The following is an 18475-nucleotide window of genomic DNA, read 5'->3' as shown; positions in this document are numbered from 1 at the left end:
TGCTCTCTCCCTCTCTTCCTCGAACTCTATGTTGTGCTTACCCTTTATCTCTATCTCAATCTAATTGTCATTCTCTATTTCTCTATGTTTATATTTACCTCTTGTTCTCTACCTAGTGCTATCTATAACTTCATCTGCCCCTTTAACTCCCTATCACTCTCCCTCTCCCAGTTATCTCCTTCCTCTCTCTCTCTCTCTCTCTCTCTCTCTCTCTCTCTCTCTCACACACACACACACACACACACACACACACACACACACACACACACACACACACACACACACACACACACACACACACACACACACACACATGCATAGTGTATGTGAGTCCCATGTGTAGCACTGCTTCCTCCCTCTTCTTTTAAGTCCCCTCTTTTTCTCATGCTTGTGCATGTTTGTGTGTGCTTGTTATATGCACATGTTTGTGTGTGCTTGTGCATGTTTGTGTGTGCTTGCTATATGTACATGTCAATAAATTTCTTTTTTGGATTTTATGTGTGCATATAAATATGTATGTGTGTCCTTGGTGTGTGTAAGTATATGGTAAATGTATGATTACATTTCATTACATTCATGTGTGTCTTCGTTGGATGTGAATATTTTTGTTCTTTAGGTGAGTGTATGAATATCTGTATACATGTTTACTGTGTAGATTTCTTGTGTGTATGCATGTTTGAGTGTGTGTGACAATTTTCACACAAGAATGTGCTTGCGGTGCATGTTTCTGCATGTTGTACGTAAATGTTTTAGGTGTTGATTATGTTTGTGCATGTCTTTTATGAATTTTTTTGTCTCATGTATGTGCATCTAATGAATGTGTATGCTTTCATGTGTGTACATGTGTGCAAGCTGCTTAGATATGTGCTTATTTTTCTCAAATGAGTGAATGCATGTGCACATACATGCTTTATGTTTGCATGCACATGTGTGTGAGAGTGCATATTTTAGATGTACTTTGAATAGTATTAAAATATATCAATGAATGCATTCTCACTAATATATGACCAAAAACACCCCTCTTTGGCTACTTCTTTCACCTCATTGTTTTCTTTATTTAGTTGTAAATATCTATGGATGTTGATACACCTTCATGTTTTATTGTATTTATCTACCATCTTACCTTGATTTTCTTGATTGTTTTCATTACCCTTGTCTACTATCTACTCCTTGCCTGAAATAAAATTAATTCTTGTTGGGACTCTAGTATAAATTGTGCCATAGGGGCCCACAAATGTCACTATGTATGTGACATAAGTATTTGATTTCAACATTTATTATTGACAAGAGTGCAATGACTAAGAATGTCAAATGCATCAAGGATTGGTGTATATATATAATTTGGATAAAATTTAAGAAGTTTTCTACAACATCTTAATGATATTGTGTTCTCAAAATGGTTCATCTATGTAGTGACACGATATGAGATCATTCCACTAATTTGTTTAAGAAGTTTTAAGAAGTTTTCTACTGCAATCTAATGATATTATGTTGTTAAAATCGTTCATCAATGTAGTGACTAAGCATGATTTTATATATTAAAAAAAAAAATACTACAGTTTAATGGTATTATGTTCTTAAAATCGTTCATCTATGTAGTGACTAAACATGAGATCATTCCACTAGTTTGTTTATATGGTGTGCTCAATATGATGCATTTAAGAAAAACCCATAACTTCTTGCCCAATATTGTAGATCAAAGTAATGTTTTCTTTAATATAATGGGAAAGAGTATTTGTAATAAGGATTTAGCATGTTTCATTGTAGATGTTTTCACGAAGTGCTAAGGTTGACTATCTTCCAATTCTTATGAGTGTAATGTTCATTTTTATAGCTCTAATAGGTAACTTTGAAATGTATAGAAATCGTCATCAATTTCCTTAGCTAGTAGGTTGGAAAGTGAAATGAGGTTGCTTAAGAAATTTTATCTTTTATAAATTTGAGCGATATTTTGAGATTAAATTTAAGCAATTTTATTTTTCTTTTATGTCTTTTCCAGCACCAGCTGGAGCACATAGTGGAATGTACTTTGGAAGTGGTTAAGCTTTGGAATAAAATGCTTTGTGAATCCAAAGAAGAACGAGTGGAAATAGAAATAAGTGAACATATGAGTCAATTAGCAGGAGACATAATTGCAAAAACGGAGTTTAGTAGCAGCCACCAGAAAGGAAAGCTTATATTCTTGAAACTAAGTGCGCTTCAAAAACTTTCCATACATTCTTCTTCCAGATTTGGCTCGAATCTTCAAAGGTTAGTTATTTTGTTTAGAAGATTTCAATACCATACTTTCTTGTCTATAATAACATCAAAACATTAAGAGTTAAAATAAAAAGCTTTTATTTATTTATTCTAGTATGTGTTAGAAATAGGTTGAAGTCTCTCACAAATTTTGTTAGGAAATAACCATCTTCTCAATCATGGGGAGGTCACTTAATAGTCATGTGACTATCATGTGAGTGTAGCGGAAGGGATTATTAAATTTTATATTTTCTCATAATTTCATATACAAAAGGGTACCATAAAATAGAATTGAAAATTTTACTTAAAGATGAATAAATAAAGAATGTATTTTATTTATCAACAATATATAGATAAGAAGTTTTAAAAATAGTCTTTGAACGCACATGGCATACACATTTCATACATAGTGACAACCCCCCCCCCCCCTTCTCGAGCTCTTAACAATATTTCATGACAAAAAGGTTTTTTCTAGATAACAAGAGATTTAGAATATACTACTGTCTCACCAAAATTGGAAAATATGGGGAGGGTAGGGGTGCTATGTAGTATATACAGTTAAATGGAACATGAAGATCTTAAGGAAGTACATACAATATTTTGGTTTCATTGACAAAATTAACTAGAGCTATAGCATAAATACCAAAAAAAAATCACCAGGCCCTAAAAGGTAAACAAACTTTTTGACATTGGTACCATTGGTTGTATCAAAACCATGACTTGTGGTTATAGATTACTCCTTTGTTTAATATGACCATAAAAGCATGCAGTAGAGATATAAACAAACAAACTTCCTTTACACAAACAAGACCGCATTACTACGACCAATAGCTTGAAAGATTTAAGGAAATATAAAGATAATTTATTGTTTCAAAACATTCTATGTATGTGTTTGTATAAATTTTGTTATAAGTATCCATTAGATTCTATATGCCATCAACAATGGAAGTAAGACACTTGTTCTAACCCTATCTTGGGGTTGATATTGGTATACATTATATAGAAATTCTAAATTGATTCTCAAATATTTGTAATGTAGCATATGTAGTATTTTTTTAAAAATATCTTTAGATTGTCACCATGTTTGTGATTTTGTGGATATACCATTTCTTCTTGCATAGGGTTCGCATACAATCTTGATTTTCCAAAATCATATTAGCAACAATTAAGTAATTTGAAAGTTCTTTAGACAATTTATAGTCAACAATGTGACTCAATAACACAAAAATTTCATCATGAAGGATGCATAAGATAATTAAACCAATAATAAAATGTTTAAATGTCATTATATTGTGTGGCTTCTAGTGCAATTTTAGAAATTTTCCTATAAAGCTATAGTATGAGGTAAAGATATTCTAGGATATATAGATCTTATCACCTACTAATATCTTTCACCAAGTGACATATCAAGCCTATACCTCTTAGACAATTCTTTGAGCTTTTTATTTCAAAACCCTAGATATTCTCGGATATGACTAAAAGCATGCTTTGGTGGTACAAAAAGGACCGTCCTTGACAACACCCTTGACAAATCTATGAGTTACAATTTCTACATGTCACATGAAAAACTACCTATCATAATATATATCAGTGGATAGGTCTACAAAAGAAGAATCTAAAAACATAAGGTCCGAAAAGTTTTGACCTAAACTACAAAAAATTTACCAGTCCCCACTTTTTCATTGGTATAAGTAAAATAGGTCCTTCTTTTTTACCACCAAACCACGCTTTCACCCATATATTGCTCCTATTAATTATGAAGGTTAAATTCTTTGAACATAAATGTCGAGTGGAACAATTATGTGTGCTGAAAAATGAACAATATTTTTCATGATAATCTATACTTATTCTTAATGTCTGTGTCATTTCTTGTACAATTTCCTTACAAATTTTGACTCATGAACCATCAAATAAATAAATGATAAGTTATTGAATACTAAATAAAATGTGAATGAAGTAAACACGCTAGAAACAAAAATTGAATCTAGGAAAATTAAATTTTTGAATGACATGTGGCTCTATCAAAACGGTTTCACTGTTGCTCTTAAAGAAAGTTAAAGCATAAATAAACTTGACATTTGATTTTCTTTTTCTCCCACAATTGAGATCGTCAAGTTGACTTGCTTGTAGTATTTTAAAGTAATTAATTTCTTGGATTTTAAGCACTGTACATTTCAAAATTTGTTACCTTTTCTATTTTCAAGTTAATGATAATAAAATTTTATTTTAGTAAGAGTTTATTTTTTCCTAAGTTTCCATGCTACGTTATTTTGCATTTTTTGAGATATGTTTCTTTTTTTGGTTTGATAAACTACCATTCCAAGCTAATTCAACCACATGATTCCTATGACTATGAATGTAAATTGTAGTTATCTTCGATACTATGAATTGTGGCCTTTTTAGTCATCTTAGTGCTTCTAATTGTTCATTGTACACCATGCAATTTATAAGTTACTATTCTAGAATCAAAGCATCCATGAAAGATTCAATCTGATCTCCCCTTTATATCAGATAAGAATCAAAATTGAAAATTGGTATTTTTATACGATACTTTTTAGGACTTGTAATTATTTAAAATGGGTGAATAGATATATTTATTAATTAAATTTTGAAGATAGAATATACCTTAAAAGTTATCTTTGGGTAAGCCTTAAATTATCAAGCTATGACTTCATTGTAATCTTTCTGAAAGAGGAAGACTCTATAAGATATAGTTGTTTTTCATCATGTAGAGCTTTAATATCAGGGTATCATTTCCACAAATTTGTACTAGATCAAGTGGGTTAATGGGAAAGGATTGTATCTATTTTATTTGTGTATGTATCAAATTGGGTAAGGTTTCTTGAAAGAGTGCACCCATCGTGTAAATTAAGCATGATTCAAAGGTATTAATAATCTCTTGAACATATGTGATATAGGCTAATTTAAGGAGTGATTTTTATGTTGAGAGAATTTACAAGGTAGCCTTCATACCTAATGCTTAATTAAACTAGGCCATCTCCATTGTCTCCTTTGTCTCAACCCTTTCCTAGATCCCTTGGTGAATCGAAGTCACCTTAAAAGCATACTTACATTTGGTATGTCTACACCTAGCTCTAATGTGGCTATGACGTTATCTCCGGAGGTTCATCATTCAATACCCCCTATATAATGTGCGTTCATGGGGTATTAAAATAATCTCTCTTTTAATATGTTTGAATGAATAAAATGATTTTTTATTTTAGATTTTTTTTTCAAAATTGAATAAAAACCCATTATTTTAATGTATCTTTGTTAAATTATCTGAATTTTTTGCATTTCAAAGCCCCTCCTTTCGAACTCACATTATATATTAACATGATTACATAAAACCCCCCCTCCAGGACGTTCTTTTCTTTGTTGAAGAAAATATTTATGGATAGCTATCAAGTACTTTCTTGGGATGAACTTGGATAGAAGCTTTGTATGGTCTTGCGGTTTCACTTAACAATCGGTTCTCTATAGACATTATGTATATATGCTAATCTTGGTAACACAACATATACTTTGACACTTGTAAAAAAGAGAGTGCGTTTGCGAATTCTACCAAAAACTTTCAAGCCAACATTATGATATTCTACTCCCATATACAATTCATTCGCATGACTATTTGGGTTAATGTCCAAAGTTATTATTATTAAAATATTTTGTATGGAACATCACCAAATTATCTTCTCTAATACTATAGGAGTATGACCATATCTAAGAGAAAATTTTGGTCTTTCATGGTCCTGAATGTCTTTGATGCACAAGAGTATTCGTATCATTGGATACTAAATTTTTGCATGATAATGCCCACATATGCTTTAGTCCCGTATGACCATATCTAAGAGAAAATTTTGGTCTTTCATAGTCTTGAATGTCTTTGATGCACAAGAGTATTCGTATCATTCGATACTAATTTTTTGTATGATAATGTCCACATATGCTTTAGTCCTTAGGGATTGGCGATACTATTGGTGCGATGGAGGTTGCTCACTCTCTCTTGTAACGTCATGACTCCACATTGATGATTGTTGAGTTGAGTGCAAGCATGGTGACAGCAGGGCATCATCTTCTTCTTTAACTTGAAGCAAATGTCATGTCTATGCAATTTGCCTTCAAGTAAGATAAGGAAGCGAGCACCATGGACACCCTTTCCAAGTTCACGTGTATGGGTGTGGATGCGAGAGGGAAGCCATGGGATCAGCTTCCCTCTATTGGGATGTAAAACAAGCTCCCTTTTTGGACCTATTGCTAGAGTGCATGGACCTTACCAAGTTTTTATAGAATTTGAAAAACCTAACTAAATTTTGCAGATATTAGGGTGAGAAAGTCTTAAGAGTAGGTTGATAATAAGGATTCTATCTGGGACGGGAACAAGAGTGGCACTAGCGAAGCAGGAGAAGTCGTGCATGGGAACCGACGCAAATTCGGAGGCGAAAACTGTAGCTTTAGTTTGAGAAGAGTGGGAGTAGGGATCTGAGCGTATAATTAATTAATGAACGCTCGGGTAGACCCAGTATGTTCTTGCAATACATGATACATCATTGTAGTTTCCTTACCTAGTATACTGAATTGGCTCAAGACTCAAGTGGACAACCTTGACACTAAGTGGGACCGTGCATTTATTAGGGGGGGTTAAGGGATCGACAAGCGGAAAGTGAAGGACGACCTCGAGGCACACTAAACCTGGCGAGCGCAAAATCAAGGCGGCATGGAAACTCCACTACCCTCTCACGATCCAAATTTGAACCATGACCTCGCGCATCGGGTTTTGTGTCACAAGGCTGACCAACTCACCCGCGTGCACGTTGTGTAACCCCTCACGTTTTTATGAGGTTATATTGTGAGTTAACGCAGGCTACCCAGGTTTTTGAGGTTTAATTCGTGTCCGAGTTTAGATTTTAAATAGTTTGTGTGGTTGCAATCACCTTGGCTTTCGTGCGTGAACTTCCCCATTGTGGATCCCTTTACCGCTCCTTAATAAATGTGGGTGTTACTTAGTGCTGACAGCATGACAATAAACATGCTAGCTTGAATGTACTCTTTGATTTTTGTGCAAATTAATCATTTATGCACAATAGCTTTCATAACTGCATTTAATGTAATGTAATTTGGAGAGTGTTTGAATATAACCACAAACCCACTTAGGGGTTAGGTTGTTTCCTAAAACTTGTAAAGATATCCTCACATAATTACTAATTTGTGTTATGTTCTATACCAAAATAAAAAACTTGCACTAATATATAATTAATTTGTGGATTTAAGTTTTCACAGATTTGAAATGTTGTAAACACACTAAAAATAGTAAATACATGTGAATGAATATAGTAAAAATAATAAATACATTAGAATAAAATTCCCAAGCAAAGATTTTCTCATGGCCAAGGTCTAATGTATGTGATTTGATAGATTTAGTTGGTAGGGTGCCTCATGTGCTTGGGCAATTAAACTCAGAGTATTAACCTATTTAATGCCGTTAAATTTAGAGTTGTCAAACTCAGAGTATTAACCTATTTAATGCCGTTAAATTTTTTTGCATGCTTTATGCTTGTGCATGGTTGAAAAACTAATTGTCCACCAACTAGCATAAAAAAGCATTGATCTTGACATCCTCATTGTATAATGCCTCGATGCAGTGTTCGGGAAAAATGTGTCCCAGCTTAATATCGTGCCATTTTCAATTTCAATAATGCCGGTTGATGGCAAGGGGAAAAGGAAAAATTCTGGCCCAAAATAGAGAAAAATAGTGTAAAACCCCAAAAAATACCACTAATTTTCTAAAACTTCATCTTGGAAAACTCAAGGAAAGGAAATTTATATGTTTGGAAAAATGATTTTTTCCGAAATCATTTTTCCCGAACACTGCTTCGATGTGGATTGAATGCTGCAACTTACACATTCAACATTGCACATGATGCTTCTGACTACAATCAAACACTCTGTACAAAGAGGCAAAGGCATCTAGTAAAACATTGTAGTCTTGTCTCTAATGTAGATTGAACTCTGCAACTTGGCACCCTCATTGTACACGTTGTACATGATGCCTTGACTCCAATTAAACTCAGTTTAGCTTCACATAAGCCTTTTCTGTTTGTGGACTAGAAGCTAAAAAAATGTTATATCAGTGCTTCCTAATAAATTTGAGAACTTCCTAGTAGTATTTTGTGAGCGATCAATTAAAAAGTTTCAACTACAACTAGATAAATTAGTGAGCTTCAATTACATCCATGATGGCCAGTAAATGTCTAGGCGATGGCACTAGAGATTTGGGGCGTGTGACCCTCACAAGAAGTTTTGGACAAATTCTCGCAATAATTCCTACAATGTGACTTACCTCAACATCATGAGCTTCGGTGAAGGATCGAGGCACTGCATACCTAGCTTAATACGATTGGGGACAGGGGACCGTTGGCCCTGTTTGGGGGGTTGGGGGGGGGGGGGGGGTCCCCGACCTCCCTACCCCCAATCGTACCTAGCTAGGTATGCAGTGCCTCTCGAGCAAAAGCTCATGACGTTGTGCATTGTATGAAAAACATTGTAAAAGACTCCGTTTTCCTACATATGAAAATTTATGAATCTTCTTGTGCCTTGGTTTGGGAAGGTTGTCATACATCATTTAACTAATCATTGTCCCCTAATACCCTAATTGGTCATACCCACAGCTAGGAAACAACTGAAGTAGGAGAGTTGTTCTTCCGTAATTATATCACAAGAAGATTTAAATATTTTCTCATGTAGGAAAACGGTCTTTCTCACTGTTTTTCATACAATGCATAACATCATGAGCTTTTGCTCAAGAGGCACCGCATACATATCCTCGTCAGTATATGGCGCGGTTCTAAGCCAGAGGGGATCTAGGGCCCAAGTTTGGGGACGTGAGGTGGCTTTAATCTCGGCTGTCGGATCACGCAGTGAACTGGGGGTGAGCTAGGGGTAAACTAGGGGTGAACTCGGGGCAAAAATGGCGCCCCAAGTCACTCCTAGTTCACCCCCGCCTAGTTCATCCTTAGTTCACTTGCCTCGCGGGGTGTGGGTCGAACCTCGAACGTCTCGGTTGTCACACGAATGCTCTATCACCACGCTAGCGCGCGTCGATGTCCATGTTGGCATGACACATGATCACACCCTAGTTTAAGCACCCCTAGTTCACCCACCCCTAGCTTATCCGCCCCTAGTTCACCCTCAGTTCACCCCTAGTTCACCCATCCCCAGTTCACCCCTAGTTCACTTTATGATCCGACGGCGGAGATTAAAGCTTCCTCGCGCCTTCAAATTTGAGCCCTAGATCCCCTCTGGCCTAGAACCGTGCCATATAGTGACGAGGACCGCATACCTAGTTAGGTACGAGTGGGGGTAGGGGACCACCGGCCCTACACTGGACCGGTGGTCCCTTGCCCCAATCATACCTAGCTAAGTATCCGGCGCCTCCCTCACACCTTCAGCCTCAGAGAAGCTCATGATGTTGAGATAAATCACAATGTGGGAAATTGTCCAAAACTTCTTGTAATATATACGTCGGGGTTTGAATGCTTTAATTGTCCTATTTTGATCTTTCGCATGAACCGTTTTTTCAAACAAGTTCTGTGTGTGTGTGTGTGTGTGTGGGGCTGGATGAATAGAGAATGCTATGCTATATTTTATATGTGCAGGATACGGAAGCTGAAGGAGGAGGTGGAGTCGCTGTTCATGGAAATCATCGAGGGTCGCCGGGCAGCAGCACTGCAAGCCATGGCAGGACATATTGATGATGAGGATGGGCAGCAAAAGAATGATTATTATGGGCAGGACCTGTTAGGGCTGATGCTGGCAGAGATGGAAGCGGCCAAGCTAGAAGCTGCGGCTCCACTGTGCGGCCAGCGTCGTCGGCGTCAGCAGCTGGGCCGGATGTATACCTCTCGGCAGCTAATGGACGAATGCAAGACTTTCTTCTTCACCGGCCACGAGACGACGTGGCTGTTGCTGACATGGACGTTCATGCTCCTGGCCTCCAACCCCACTTGGCAGCATCGTGCCCGCCAGGAGGCTCTGCTCTTCCTGCACCAGCATGGCGACATGCCCGACTTCGACATGCTTAGCAGGCTTAAAGTGGTAAGCACTGTCACACACACACACACACATACACACACACACACACACACACACACACACACACACACACACACACACACACACACACACACACACACACACACACACACACAGAGTCTACTTAGCTTTCAAGAATAAAGTTTTCCTTTGGAGGATTTGGACAGGGGGCCTCCCTCTTGGAGAGCACTTAGCAAGGAAGAGGATGTCTGCAACTAGAAACAACTAAACACCTGTTTCGGAATTGCCCTGTACTGCATGCCTTGCCTGGTGGGGATGTTTATATGATATATATATCTTTTATTGAAAGATTAAAGTTACAAAGTTCATGCTTTTATTTGGTGCAATCCAAACTTCATCCCTGGCTTGGACTTGTATATGTATTGGTTTTCTCAGAGTATGGATGCTTTCTTTTTTGTGGATTTCCAGAAACTCTGCTTTGTTTGATGGGCACAACTTTTGCAGTCTCGCTTTGCCTAGGAAGCTCATCAGGGATAAGTTGTTTGAAGACAGCCTAGACCCCGAGAGAGAGAGAGAGAGAGAGAGAGAGAGAGAGAGAGAGAGAGAGAGAGAGAGAGAGAGAGAGAGAGATGTACCCATTAAAGCAAGGTATGAAACATCTAACATGCTTGACGTTAAATCCTGGAAACTTGTCTGCTCTAAGTTGGTATAGAATGACATAATTAGGTACACTGGGAATTCTCTAGGGATTGAAAGTTTTCTTTGACAAAAGATATTCATAAAACCCCTCTACACACTATGAATTAAAGGACCCCTTTTATTCCATAAACCTGTACTTAAAATAAATAAATAAATCACTTTTACACGTTCCCTCTTGTATATACAATTTTTTAACACTTTGAAATATAAAAACCCCTCCAACCAAACTCACGTGCTACACTTATATATTTTAAGGTGAACCCTTGGCCTTCTGACCATAAGGTTGTAAATATGGCCAAGGGTTCTATTTTACTATATAGTAAATATATATTTTACTATATATTGTAAATGAAAAGAGAAACTTGATGAATTGTGGGTCTTTTAAGGAGATCATCAGCTATATTAGAAAACTACTTAAGACTTGGGGCAAAAGCATCAAGACAACGATGCCTGCCTGACTCTATTGTTCTTTGGAACTATTTTTGAAAGCTCGAAAACAAAAAGTAGTGGATGTCATAGATATTTGATATTGTATATATAACAGTAAATACATAAAGAGTTCTTCTCATGTACTAGTACATGGCTGTGGTCCTATAAGTTATGACCTAATGTGTTTCTAAAATAGTCTTGTGTTTCATCGAGCTAATTGAGTATAAACATAACTTGGGATGTAAGTTGGAGGACATATCTACTTTGTTTGAAGCAGGTGAGTGTTATCAGGTTCAAGAAAGAGTATCTCAAAGCTTCTCAAAGTTTTTAATAGAGGTCAAGAAAGTTTCTAACATAGTGTATTTTTATGTGCAGTTAGGTATGATTCTATTGGAGTCCCTACGACTTTACACGCCTGCCACACTTCTTGCAAGAGAGGCTTTCTCAAGTATAAAGGTTGGAGATCTTGAAATTCCAAAGGGGTTATCGGTGTGGGTACCTGTGCTTGCAATCCACCATGACAAGACCATATGGGGAGAGGATGCTGATGAGTTCAAGCCGGAGCGTTTTTCAGAGGGAGTAGCGAAAGCTTGCAAAAATCAAATGGCCTTTATGCCCTTCTCTTTTGGACCTCGAAATTGTGTTGGACAAAACTTTGCAATGATGGAGGCTAAGATTGTTCTTTGCATGCTCCTTTCACAATTCACATTTCATCTCTCTCCTTCGTATAGACATGCTCCTATTTGTATCCTCACCTTGCAACCTAAGCATGGTGTGCCTATCATTCTTCGACATTTTAGACCGTGATAACATTAAATCTTGTCAAAACTATTAATTGTTGAACATGACTTGAGAGGCATCAATCTATACACTAAAGCTATACATCCTTAGAGAAAGCAATTTGTAGCTAGTGGCCATACTTTGTACAAATACAATGGACATGCAATTATACAATTTTCACTTATTGAGCATGACCGTGTGAAAGCACCAAGGGCCTTTGAAAGGGAACAATCTGATCTAGCACTAATTGATATAAATGATTGAGCACACTACAAGAGATCACTTAAATTTTGACGTCAGATTATTGACGTCGACAATGGCGGGCGTCAGATATATGTGTAGATAAATCTGGAGGAAAATCAAGTTTTTTTTTATAAAAAAAATTCAGATTTTTGACGTGTAAACAGTGCACACCGATGTGCAAGTCGATGTCTATACCGGTGCGTATACCGACGCTTGTACCGATACACATACTGACATCTACATCGGTGAATCCTGCAAAAATAGAACCGCAAGTTTCTCTTGCGTATTTTGTGCCTTTCTTCTCTTCCTCTCTTACCCTCCTCCTCCTCACTTTCTGCAGATCTGCTGCCTCATGATTTGTTGGAGTTGAGATTTTCACTTGTATGCTGCTCCCCATCAACAAGGTAAGCTTCTTTTCAAGTTTCCTTGTGGATTTGTTTACTTTTGTGTTTTGTGTAACATAGTGTTGTGTGTGTGTGTGTGTGTGTGTGTGTGTGTTTGCGTTTGCAGGTTTGAGAACATTTTGCCAATTGTTTCTTGCTCAAATTATAGGCCGTATGTGAGTGCTTTAACATTCTTTTTTGTTGCATACACAAATACACACACACATTGACATAAACATACACGCAAGTAAATAAAAATAAACATAACTATATATGACGCATACACACATTTTGGGTTATTTTGTAAATAATATTAATTAAAAATCATCATCAACTAAAAAAGATAACGATATTTTATCATTAAAAGAAAGATTTATTTTGATTTATGTTATTTTATAATGATTTTTATTATTTTTGTATAAATAAATTTAGAAATTAAAAAATTACATTACTATTTTTGTAATTGAGACTTATCGTAGGCTATTCGATTAATTAGGTTTAGTCCTTTAACACTAACCGTTTAAGTAATAAGTGGTTTCATCGCTTAGGATTGGTTCGCATTTAGATCGATGAAGGTTAGACGTTTCTTAATTAGAGCGCTTAGTTGCTTATGTACTAAATTGTTTAGCCGAACCCGCTTAGTCCTACACGCGGCTCGTCTAGTTTTGTTATTTAGTCACTTAGCGATTTAGGGCTAGTCGTGTAAGTTTAATTGGTATTCAAACAGTTTACTAGGGCTCGCCGCTTAAAGGTAACCGCTTAGGTATTTAATCGCTTACCGCTCAGGACGGACTTCTTCGTATTTAGATCGTTGAAGGTTATACGCTTAGGACTAACCGCTTAGTGTTAGCAGTAAAAGGACTTCAACAAACGATGTAAAATAACGCAATTGGACTACAATAGCGCACATAGATTTAAAAAACGCAAATAGATTTCAATAACAAACTTATGTCAAACCCTAATATATAGGCATTGAAAAATCAAAAACCAGATTATTATCCGGTGGTCTTGATCTTCGAGCACCTCTAGACTTGCTACAAATGAAGGCGTGGAAGGCCCTGCAAAATAGCAAGAAAACAACATAATGCAAGCCATAATTGATAAAACTCTATACCTGACGAATAACCTATGCTCACTAATCGTTGCTATATACGAACAATGAGGGAAAGAGAGCAAGAGGGTGCGTACAACACACCTCCTAGAGTGGAGTGCCACACCAGTATGGCGAGAGAGAAGAGATGAAGAATAATGCGTATACTGAGTGCAATCTCCCCCGGTGCAAGAGTGACCATTTCTCTCTTGCATGTATTTACTTAATAGACTTCTTGAATGGTCAAAGTGAGTACAAACTGGCCGACCGGTCATAAATGGCCAAAGCTTATAAAAGAGCACTTGAATAATAGAATGTATATGAAATATATATCCGTTTACATAGGCCTAGATTGGTAAAGTCTTTTCCACATGTCAGCTACAATAAGTAGTAAAATATCAATTCCATTACATACCTCTTTGTTGGGAAGCACTATCCTCCAGTTGCAAAGATAAGAATTTGCAAACTATATTGGTCAAAGATAGTGATTAGTATTTTGTATTAGAAACATCTTATAATAAAAATAAATAAATTATTAAACCAAACAACGTTATTTATGCATGTCGTCATCTATATAGTACCTATTCTAGTGTCCCATACCACTAGAATATGCAGTATATTGTGAGGTCCCCACCCCGCCGGCGGATCTGATGGTAAACCTGGTGGCCACTAGATCTATAGTGGAAGCAAACAAAGTGGTTCAGGGTTCATCTAGCGGACGATCTCTCATCACAAAGTGAGTTGAGTTCGAGCCTACTAGCAACGCGATCAGGACTAGTTCAACATTGGAAATAGAACATGCCGAGCTAACTTTTTCCTAGTAGACATTCTTTCCTATTTCAAACAGTATATCCATCAACCGTTCTTTCCTACTTAGACTTTAATATACAATTGAATTAAAATGCCGAGGTTTCCGTCGGATTTGTCCTACATGTTAGGGATATGCTCTTTCCCAACTTATCATATGCAATGTTAAATTAAACAACTCGAATGAAAATGTGACCTACCTCCTACTTCCTCATCAATGGCCCGTGAGATGGCCGGTACTTGGTCGTCCATGGGAGCTTTTCCTTTACCATTCACGTTGCTTCTTCCCGCCTCGTGGTCGTGGGTACCACCGAAGCGAGTTCTCTTAACCGGGGTCATTTTATACTCACTAATTAATTGACAACTTGGAGAAAAGAACTAATGTCCGAGAGTACCATAACAATCAAGATGACAGATTAGAATCACTGAACAATCACTCTTGTACGAGGGGTTAGATTTTCTTTAAGACATAGCAATTTTTGGGATAACACCTTACTTGTTCTATGGGAACTGGCTCCAAAATTTAAATACTTAGCTTAGGTAATTAAGAATTTCAGATTTTTACTAATTATATTACTAGAGAGGTGAATTAGACATGCTTAATCACCTTGCTAAAGTAAGTAGAGAAATGTAAAATCATCATATGCATAGGTGAGAGGATATTCCCTTCCTAGTGGATTAATGACGGATTAATATTCCTTAATTACATCCTAATCTATGAATAAATTGAATCCAACTTAGTTACTCCAATATTGTGTGGTAATAGAATGAAATTGACCAAATCCACATCATTACTGGCTTGACAATTAATTACTATGCTGACTAGCGGGAGATTTCTTCTTACTAATCATGCATTTATCTATGATTAGGAGAGATTAATGACTTGCATAATTAACTATTGGATGATGATTATGTAATAGAATAATGATATGGAGAATTAGAGAGCAGCTATTAAGAAATATAGCTATGATTAAGCATAATAGTTGAGGAATTAAGAGAATGATGGAGAGATTTGCAGCAAAACATAAATTAAATCGATATTACAGTGATTAGGGGTTGAAAAATCTACTCGAATTTCTTATCCAATGGAGTTCTCAAGATGAAAATTGGGTAGCACTTCCCTCCTTTGCTTCTTCTCCAAAAACTATGTGTGCCGGCAGCATCTCCCCAAGGTGTGTGTGCAAGTGTGTGTGTGTGTGTGTGTGTGTGTGTGTGTGTGTGTGTGTGTGTGTGTGTGTGTGAGCACACTCTTAATAGGCCTCTCCATGCTGAAAATCGACCTGGCTTGCTATTTGCATATGAGAGCTACTCCACTTATGCATGGCAAGTCCAGTTACATGCCTACCAAGTTTCCAGTTAGCTAGTGTAACTGACTCTCACACTCACTCTCAAGCATGGAAACTCTCCCACAACTCCCAAAAGAAGAGAGGGCGCCCCCTAGCTACTAAAGCAAGCTCTGAGTGGCCTGGGACCTGTTCCCACACAGCCTCGACCCCCGGTGCCTCCACGCACAACCTTAGGAAATTTTGGTTTTAGGCTAAAACGGGCCATACGAGTCGGATTTTAATGTCGTAAATTGCTATACTAAGTTCTAACTAAGGTGTATCTGTCCGAATACCTGCCATATTTAGCAACCCTCGAGGTCCGAAAATGTATTTTTTTCAAATTCGGGGTACGGGTGTAGTTTTTCGAGACGGTCAAAACTAAACGGATCGGGTGACCAAAAACTTATCATTTTTGAAAAATTTTCACAAAAATTATTTCAATTCACATTTTGAAGCTTTAGAACATTCTAAACATCATGGCACTGTCAGAATTTGAAAAACTACCAAAAATAGTAACTTTTTTCATTATGTTCATTCCATGGTACAATGGTGCTCTTTCTGTTCGGGGTCAGAGACTTTACAACCTCCCCAACGTGAAGAATTTGAGATGTCCTCATTTCAAGAATGTGCTTGGGTAATCTTTTATGAGCGTTGGTTCGTCCTCCCAAGTTGCATCTTCTTCTGGGTAATCCTTCCACTTTACTAGATGCTACGTGATTGTTCTGTTGTGTAACTTCCTTTCCCTTGTTTCGAGTACATAGTCCAGTTGGAGCTCGAGAACTCCTTGTGCTGGCATGACTATCTGATTTGAATCCAAGAGTTGATCAGGATTAGGGATGTAGGGTTTGAGTAAACTGACGTGGAATACATCATGAACCTTCAAGTTTGTAGGTAACTTTAGCTTGTAGGCCTGGTCACTCACAACCTTAACGATCTTGAATGGTCCACAATACCTTGGGCTTAGCTTCTTGTATCTTCCTCGTGATAAGTTGTATATGCCTAGTGATAAGTTGATTTTCTTCGGTCGGACTCGCAGAAAAACCTTTCTCCTTCTTTGAAAGTTCTTTCCGAACGGTTCTTATCTGCAAGGTGCTTTTTTCTATCCTGAGCTGCCCGAATGTCTTGGCGAAAAGCTCTAGTCTAAGCTTCCATATCTTCTAACATCTTCCTAGAGGCTTCTATCCTGATGGTTGGATTCGAGAAGTTCAATGGTGCTAAACAGTCCTGTCCATAAAGAGCTTTAAAGGGTGACATTCCAATGCTTCTGTGTTCGGAAGAATTATAAGCATATTCTACCAAAGGAAGATATTGTAACCACTTCTTTGGCTCTTGCGAACAATAGACCCTGAGAATGTCCTCAATAACTTGATTAACTCTTTCAGTCTGCCCATCTGTCTGCGGATGATACGTTGTACTGAAGGTTAATTGTGACCCAATAGATTGGAAAAGCGAAGTCCAAAATTTTGATGTAAACTTGGTATCTCTATCACTGACCATACGCTTGGGTAAACCATGTAACCTAAAAATCTCCTTAATGAATACCCGGCTAATATTGAAAGCAGTAAAGGTTGTCTTTACAGGTATTAGATAAGCCACTTTTGTGAGCATATCAACAACCACAAAAACAGAGTCATAAGCTCTTGTAGAAGGTAATCCTCTAACAACGTCCATACTGATGTATTCCCATTTCATCCAGTGTTAGGTGTAGCGGAATGAATGTTGTATTTTCTCAAGATTAGTGATCTTTATTGCTCAAGGTTCCGTTTAGTTCTTTAGGTAAAGAGAGATCTTTCCGTCTTGTAGAGTGTTGTGGTCACGAATAAAGTGAGTGGATATTGTGTGTGCAAGTGAATGAGACTTAGAGAAGGAGAGAGAAGAGATACGACACCGAGAGGTTGTAAAACCCTCCTCCGAAGGCCCCACTATCGTCGGCGAGAGTGGTCTAACTTTGATTGCACAAAGGTCTACAATGCGTATGCAATGGACTGATGCAATGGGGCTATGCCGATGACGACGACGACGACGAAGACTTCACGGCTGGAAACTGTGATCTTCTATGGGCTGAATTCGGTGGCTTTTTCGAGGCTGAAAATGACTATTTTTCTTGTTGCTTTACTGGCTGAAAATGATTGTTTGTGTCGGGGGTCATGCTAGAGACAAAAACGCTGAAGTGCTATGTCTGCTAAGCTACGTTTTTATACTGAATTGCACCTGCTGAAAACGATGCCCAAGCTGAGGAACACCTATTGAATAACGCTGCTCTGGAAGGGCTGAAATCGGCTAATCTGATGCAAAGGCCTAGCGTTAGTAAAACGCTGCAAGGCTATGACAAAAATGTTGAAGGCTGAGGTGATTCTGTCATGGGAAAACATCGAGGATAGGGCTGATGTTCAAGGGGAACTGTCGCCAGAAGGGGGGAGCTTCAAGACGAG

General features: G+C 37.5%; 1 protein-coding gene across 1 annotated transcript; it reads left to right on the top strand.

Annotated features, from left to right (window-relative positions):
- Positions 1–1999: 1999 nt before the first annotated feature.
- On the top strand, positions 2000–12386 carry LOC147463998 (cytokinin hydroxylase-like). Its single transcript, XM_086529913.1, has 3 exons — positions 2000–2250; positions 9891–10329; positions 11791–12386. The coding sequence occupies exons 1-3, from the start codon at positions 2057–2059 to the stop codon at positions 12220–12222; spliced, it is 1065 nt and encodes a 354-aa protein (XP_086386039.1). The 5' UTR covers positions 2000–2056; the 3' UTR covers positions 12223–12386.
- Positions 12387–18475: the final 6089 nt, after the last annotated feature.

Source organism: Adiantum capillus-veneris, chromosome 2 (genome assembly GCF_014529385.1).
Source record: "Adiantum capillus-veneris isolate H3 chromosome 2, ASM1452938v2, whole genome shotgun sequence".
NCBI classification, from domain to species: Eukaryota; Viridiplantae; Streptophyta; class Polypodiopsida; order Polypodiales; family Pteridaceae; genus Adiantum; species Adiantum capillus-veneris.
The sequence above is the reverse complement of the archived record's forward strand: the minus strand, read 5'-3'. Positions and strand labels throughout refer to the sequence as shown.